At 38.7% G+C, this 7,841-nt stretch overlaps 1 protein-coding gene across 2 annotated transcripts in view; it reads left to right on the top strand.

Moving 5' to 3' along the window:
* LOC103798560 (chromosome unknown open reading frame, human C18orf25) overlaps positions 1-5,376 on the top strand; it is a 25,567-nt gene extending 20,191 nt beyond the window's left edge. For both annotated transcript variants that reach the window (XM_009070834.1, XM_009070833.1), the window contains 2 exons: positions 1,438-1,564; positions 5,193-5,376. In XM_009070834.1, coding sequence (XP_009069082.1) covers positions 1,438-1,564; positions 5,193-5,376 — 311 coding nt within the window. The remainder of the gene's footprint in view (positions 1-1,437; positions 1,565-5,192) is intronic.
* The last annotated feature ends 2,465 nt before the right edge of the window (positions 5,377-7,841 follow it).

Here is a 7,841-nt window from a genome sequence, read left to right as displayed (position 1 = left end):
GCGCGGGGTCCTCGGAGAAGCTGTGGCTGTTCTGTCCCTGGAAGTGTTCAAGGTCAGGTCGGATAAGGCTTGAAGCAACTTGGTCTAGTGGAACGTGACCCTGCCCATGGCAGGAAGTTGGAACTAGATGGCCTGTAAGGTCCCTTCTAACCCAGACCATTCTATGATTCTGTTTGCTTGCATCTTTTTCAAGTGCAATCATTAGAAGATTTTCCTAACACTTGTTTTAAGTTTAATTTCTTCTATGTCCTCTTGATCTACCTGGGGGTATAATCTGTTCTGCATGTTTGCACACTTTCGAAATTCTGCGGATCGTTATTGCTTCCTACTCCTCTCATCTTTGAAGACATGTCCACTCAAACTAGATAGACATAAAATATTCACCTCCTTTCAAATTTCCTGCTCAACAAAAACAGCTGGGCAAGTGGATTCTAAGAAGTAGGTAGTGTCACCTGCTTCAGGGCTGCTCAGCCCCCCGCCCCAGGCTAATGTTAGAGACAGGAGAATTAATCATCTTCTGTTTCCCTAAAAAAAAGAGTCTTAAGTTATATCTTTTATTGAAATCTTGTTTCTTAAATTGATTTTTTAAAAATTTATTTGCTGTGAAAGAAATAATAATTTTGTTTGCTTTGTGTTTTCCATGCAAGTATTATTTAATATGACTCAACACAGCTTCACTAATTGGGGTGAAGAACCTTCCCAGCAGTGCTTGGCAGAAAAGACAAAAACCTGCCACACTCGCCGTGTTTAGAGAGGGCCTGTTATTTGACAGGCTGATGAACTCGGCAGCATTGAGGGACTGTAATTAAAAAACTACTGTTGTATATGGGACTTAGGAAACCCAGATTTTTTTCCAAGTATTTGTAATAATGTTAGAGCAGATGTGTGAAGCAGCACAGCCAGAAACTGATGGGTTTGCTCTTTTTTCATTGACCAGCTTCCCCTAGCTTTCTATTTAAAGAAATTGAATTAATTTTCCTTGATGCGTGTGATGTTTCTGTCCAGCCTATAGGCTTTTTTTTGCCATAGTATAATTGGATTTGATTAGATTGTTTTGTTTCTTTATGTCAAAGAGGTTTAGGCACAGTCTATCTCTTAGCATTGTCATAAAATAGCAGCTGGAAATTCTAATTACATCAAGTGTTCTTGATGCAGTAGTTGGGCTTTGTTCACATTGGTGTGAAAACTCCCTCACTAGACTGGCTGAATGCAGGGGTTATCCTCTATCAGGTGATGAACTGAAAGTTGAATAACTTGATCTAATAAGATTTCCCAATCTCCAGTGTTTCAGTCTTTTTTTGTTTGTTTGTGGGGTTTTGGTTTGGGGTTTTTTGGTGGATTTTTTTTTTGTTAGGCTGGAAAACTCCTTTTCCAGTTGATTTCTGAGTTGTGTAAGCTGTTAAACATTGCCTATATTTCCATTTTCTCCATCTGTAGGTCGTTTGGATCCAGGCTTCCTTGCAGGTGACAAAAACTCTTCTGCTAATGTCCAGGCCAATGAAGAAATTAATATCGCCTCTTCTGATAGTGAAGTAGAGATTGTTGGAGTTCAGGAACATGCCAGGTATGAATTCTTTTTTTCTTCATTTTATCAGAATCTCTGTACTGCCAGAGTTAATAAAAAACTGCTGACTTTGCCTTCTATAGTTACCCATCCATGAGCAGCACCCAAAAGGTAGCAAACATTGCATTTTTTTTCTATTCTGCTAGTCATGGTGGTGCCAGAATGTGGTTTTCTTTAGAATGTGACCAACTTGATAAGTATTCAGATTAAACTTGTGATTCAATATCAAACATTAACTGGCTACAGATGCGTAGTACTAAAATATCAAATATTGAGATACCAAATGTATATGCATCAGATTTTAAAGGAATATGTGAATATGCAAATAAATAAGCAAAATTATTTATGTGGGTTCTTGTTTCCTTTCAAAATATAAACTTATAATCAGCTTCCACTTCATTTAATTAATCCGTAGTTGTAAAAATACTATCAATTTTGGCTAATGTCATAAGATTATAGAATCATAGAATGGCCTGGGTTGGAAAGGACCTTAAAGATCATCTAGTAGCCCTTTTAGATTAAAAATCAGATCCTTGTGAATCTTGATTTTATTTGAAGATACAAGAGGGTTTAAATCCCTGGAGTAGATGAAGGGTAGAAATCCAGAGGTTTCTCCTAAGCTCAGATAGAAACCTGTCCAGCTGAGCTTCAGCTGTTATTCTTGGTAGCCATTTTTTGATGTTGCTCTTCATCTTTAGTCTGTGGTCCTTCCTTGTCTTAAGATATGATGAAGCAATTGAACAAGACTGGCATTTTCATATAGTGTGGAGTGTGAATTTGGTTGAATAAAAGGAAGTTAAAACACTATACAGACAAGCTCCTTCCAAAACTAGTCTGCTGCATGGTGGGTACTTGGGGGCTGAAGAGCTGTGTGAGGAACAAGGAACAGAGCTGTTCCTCAATGTCCCTTCACCACATCTTTCCTGAGGAAAGAAGAAAGGTGTGCCAGGACCCGATTTCCCAGGCAGGAAACTTGATGGATAGATGTGGGTACAGTCCAGAGCTGTTGAAAAAAGTAAGTTTTCAGGTCCTGAAGGGAGACAGATTTAGTCTTTGCTTTCAGAACAGTGAAAGTCCTGGCATGGCTAACCTTTGGGAGATACAAATTCCTTAGGAACTAACTCCCCTGGCTGTTTATCCAGCAGACCCAGGGCTTGGAGGATCTTTGTGCTAGTGATGAGGGGTGCAGCCATCCAAAACGAGTCATTGTAAATCTCCCTATTACTATGCACACATGACCCTTCTGTTGCAGTTCCCTGTTTGAAAGCTTCCCATGCTGCTTGCCTCAGTAATACCTTGTACAGGAACAGAATTGTGAACTAAATGCTGAGTTGCTGTTTAAAATGAGTTTTAGCAGATATGGACTGAAATAATTTCAGCAAATTAGACTATAAGCACAATTCTGTGCTTTCCTTTGTTCATATAGCCTTCTCCCATACACTAGTGTTTACTGGCTCCATTGAATACTCACACATTTCAGTTGTTTGAATCCTATTTAGAGTTTTATTTCTCTTGCAGGTCTAGGCTTGCAGTTATGAAGTATTGATGGGCTTCTGACAGGGTTGTCGTTTGGACAAGGTTTAGGTTTTTGATCAGTATTTTTTGCATGCTTAGTTAGTATGGTGTTTGGATTCTGTTCTTTTGCTGTTTTTTATCATGCTGCGTATTCCATGTTGTTGTTGGGCTGGTGTGAGTCGTGACAACCTAGAGTTTGTCCATCATGTGAGGTTTTTCAGATTGTTAGTGAATTGGTGCTCTTTCTCATCATTGGAATATTACTTAGCATCTACTTAGGACACCAACTCATGTTTTTCAGTTTAATTTTTCTCCAATAGATTTTATTTTTTAATCATGCATGTGTATAAAATAGTTTTCATCTGTTTTTTTCCTAGGGGTTTTTTCACTCCTTTTTTTTGGTTGCCTTTACTTGGTATCTTCCCATAGCTACAGATTGGAAGCATGGTCCCTAAGCTCATGTTTGACTCAACATTTTGCTGTTGGCTGCTTGTGTGATTTGTATGAGGATAAACACTTTTATTTTTGTGAGATATAATTTCTGTGAGATAATGTATGGCTTGATTTTTGTCATCTTCAGGGAGAAAAGTTAGTGTTAGCTTTGCCTAAGCATTGAGGACTGTTCTGAGAACAATGGACCATAGGCCCTGAGACCAAACATCGTATTCAATTGCATTGTCTACAAGCTTTTCTTGTCAGTTATGCTTAAAAATATTTTTTCTTTAAAGAAAGAAATCCCATACATTTGCTAGAGTTCCAGTCTCTTATTGCAAACACTTTGTAGATACGTACTTTAAGTAAGTGTTTTTAAGACTGAGGAAGTCATAAAAAAGCCATTCTGAACATCACATCCGAAACTAAACAGCGTATCTGAGAAGGTAATGAGACATTTATATTCAGAGAAGTTACAGCTCAGAAAATGAGATTTTTCATTCTACATCATGAAACTGCAACCAAAACCAAGAGAGCTGAGTATAACCTAAGTAGTTTTGGAGAAAATAAATAGCACAACTTTTTATTAGAATAAATAAAATGTAAATGCCAGGGATCAGTGCAGAAAATTTGAATTCCTGAAATACACATGCCTTCACAAATAAATAGGGAAAGGTTACCCCAGCAGCCAGAACACCTCATACTTAGCTGTGCAGCCAGGAGCAGCTGCAGCGACCACCAATGCTTACAAGAGAAAAACAATTTTTTGAGCATTAGGTATCAAGTTTTACTAGTGCTTGTGTAATATTTTCAGTTGGAAGTGGAGTGATCATCTTAAAGCCTCCAGTAAATTCTTGTCATCACTTCATCATACAACAAAATTAAGTCTATCTTTTGCCTTTTTTTTTCCTAATTACCACTAACTTGCACTTGATTTGCCACATGTCTGCTATGAAGATAATAGGTAAAAATGCTGTGTAAATCAGTACCTATGTATCTCGCTTCAGCAAGTCACTTGAGCCTATCCTTACCTTTAAATACATGATTTAGTCTCATTGGCTGAAAGCTTAAATGTTTTGCTGAAGTGAGGCTGTGCCGTTGTCAGTGAGCATTTCCCAGCATGTTTGTAATTCTTAGTTAAAAAGACCAAAACAAAAATCAAATGTAATGGCTGTAATAATGTAATTAACAAGATCTCTTTTGTAATTATTGTAATGAAAGTATCATTACCTCCTTACTTTAACATGGCTTTGATTTTATATAGCAAAATAGCTTTTCTTTCTGTCTCATGCAGCCTCACTTCAAATTTTTCTCTTGTTAGAAGTCCAGTGGGTAAAACTGCTAGCAGGAAACTGTGCTGTATAATTCACGGCACTACACATGGTGGGACAGGTTTCTTCAAGGTCCTTGGGATCCAGGCACATACTTTTTAAGGAATATCACTTTACACCCACTGGCAGAATTCAGTTCTTAAAAAGGATTTAATCCCCACCACCACCCCCAAGTTTAAATTTAGTCTCAGCTTTGTTTACTGGGTGTTTCAGACATCGTGGACTCCACAAGTGGAGAATCCATGAGGACAGTTTGGAGAGGGATGTCTAAGTGATGAAACACTTCAGTGAAGAATCTGACTGAATTCAATAGCAGCATTAATATTTTGTGTTTTTTTTCCTTGCTGCAGGTGTGTGCATCCCAGGGGAGGTGTGATTCAGAGTGTGTCTTCCTGGAAGCACGGCGCACAGTACATTAGCGCTCAGCAAACACAGTCATGGACAGCAGTGACTCCCCAGCAGAACTGGTCTTCACCCCCAGAAGTAGTAGACCTCACTCTGGATGAGGATACCAGGCGCAAATACTTGCTGTGACACAGTCTCACTGTGTTTTCATTCCCACCCCTCCTCCCCTTTGTGGCACAGAAGTTCTTGGTTAAAGCTTCAGCTTCAGAGGCCCTGTTCTTGGCACTATGAAATTCAAACTCACGATGTTTTTCATGTCCGTAAGAATGTAGTATGATTTCAGTATCATTTAAAATGGTTTTGCCTTCTCAAAGAAGGATTCCTCAGAGAATTAAATCCCAATAGCACCAAATTAAAACAATTTGAAAACTACAGTTACTAACGTTGTGTGTGTTAATCTGAAGAAATAACTGTGTGCAAACTTACAACCTCCCACCCTTCCCTACCTCCAACTCCAGAACATTTTTAATTTATCAGCATATTGAGTTTATTAGTAGAAGTTAGTGTGCTGCTGTGTGAGCATCGGTGATTTTGAGAAATGCTGTGTCCTCACCAATTTCAGTGGAACAGGGGGTATTCAACGCTTCCGAATTTGGGCCAGGAGTACTTATACCCAAGCTGGTTTGGGTGTGTTACCAGCAGGAGGGACTGTCTTTAATGCAAATGGCCCATAACATATGCACTGAAGGTCTTGTAACTAAAGCATTTTTATTTTCAATATAATTTATAGTTTCTACTCTTCAGTGCTCAGTCTTTTGTCTACTTGACTACTGTGTTTCACTGATCATTTCCCACAGCTTGATGTGGTTTAGAATAGTAACAGTATTGACTTAGTAGCAGCTGATTATTGCAAAATCACAGGAGAGGTAATAAAAAGGCCCAGAATTTCTCTCCTTTTTAATTATAGCTGAAGTTTCTTATATTTATCTAAGCCTTGCCTGGAGTAGGAAAAGGAGAGAAACAAAATGTTTTGTTCATAGTCCTCATTTCTACTTTTATTTAGTAGCTTCATTCACCATCTCAAAAAAACCCCAACCAAAACAAACCCAAATTCCAAAGCCCCAGCCTGTCAAAGCACTTTAGCAGCTGCATGGCATTCAGCTGGGACTGCTCCCTGAAACTCACGGGGCCACTTAAGTGCATAAAACTCTGTCCTAAAAGATGTTGCAGGATCAGAACCTAAGGCTGTGAATTTTGTAATTTTTTTTTAATAATCTGAACCATTTTCCTGGCACTAGGTCATGTCTCTTATCCTAGTTTTGGAATTGTTTTTAGGGCATGGTTCAAGAAACCCTTTCTGCCAGAATATTTACCGAAATCAGTGAACTACTCACTTCAGCAGGCTGTGGTAACTGTGGTGTATATGGAAATTCCTGCCTTTCATCTGTCATTCTGAGCCTTTCTCGAGGCAAAAACCAAAGATTAGACTTTAACAAGATGATATTATTCACTTTAAATGTGTATTGTGCAATTAAAATGTTCCTTCGTATTCTGGATGTTTCTAGTGGGAATTTTGTATAGATTGGTCATCAGATTTTTTTGCCATTTAAGGCTCAACAGGGATAGTCAGGTTATGGAAAGTTCTGTTTTCTTTTTGTTTTGGCTGGTTTTGAAATTTATTTGGCTTCCAAAAATTCTATCTGTGAGAAAGAAAAAACCTAGAATTTACCTATGTTGTCACATAAAGCAAAAACAGCCCACCAGAGGTATACAGTTAGTAACAAACATCATTTTCTTCATGGGCAGAACTGTTCGGACTGCACTTTACAGAACAACTAGGAAGGGATTGCTATTTCAATTTCCAGCTTTCTAAAACATTGGACATAAGTGTATTGCATGGCCAGAAAAATGTATGTGGTGTTTGTAGTGATCGATTTCTTTCTCTGGGGGGTGGGAGTGAGGGAGGGAAAGGTGGATGGATCCCACTGGCATTGCAGTAGGGAAAAGCCCCGTGCTGCTGTAGTGGCTGTTGATCCTTTCTCCTCGTGTTTTAACCACACAGCTCAGATGGGATTTCCCTGGGCTCACACACCTGCTGTAAAGGTAACCTTGGAAGAGTGACTTAGTGTGGCTGCTTTTTCATGTTTCACAAAGTCTCCTGAAGACCAGTTTCGAAGAAAGCTGCAGGGACCCATTTGTAGTCCTTCCATGAAAATGCAAACTAACTCTGCTTGTTTTTCAGTTTGTATATGATGTGACTTCCATGTATATATAAAAAGGACTGCATCCTAACCAAACTTCCTCCACTCGTGCACTGTGTTTGTTTCAACAATTCATGTAATGTAGTCCGATGCAGGTTTTCTTTTCTTGTATTTAAAACACTACATATTTTCTCTTTATTCTTAACAAATTTCAAGGGGTAGTGATCTGAAAACCGCAATCACTGGATAGCTAGGAAGTGGTTTGGTTTTATTTCATTTTTTTTTACTTTTATTTTTATTTTTGAAAAAGAGCAAAAGGTGCCTGGATGGTTTTGCTCTTCTCAGCGGGAAAGAGAAAAGTTAGCCATTGTTTATTGTATGGCTGAGAACCAATGCAGTTGGGGTTGCCTGATCCAGAACCCACTGGAGCCAGTGTGGGACTTTCTATCGATG

This window comes from Acanthisitta chloris, unplaced genomic scaffold (assembly GCF_000695815.1).
Source record: "Acanthisitta chloris isolate BGI_N310 unplaced genomic scaffold, ASM69581v1 scaffold4093, whole genome shotgun sequence".
Taxonomy (NCBI): Eukaryota; Metazoa; Chordata; class Aves; order Passeriformes; family Acanthisittidae; genus Acanthisitta; species Acanthisitta chloris.
This window is presented reverse-complemented; position numbering and strand designations above follow the sequence as displayed.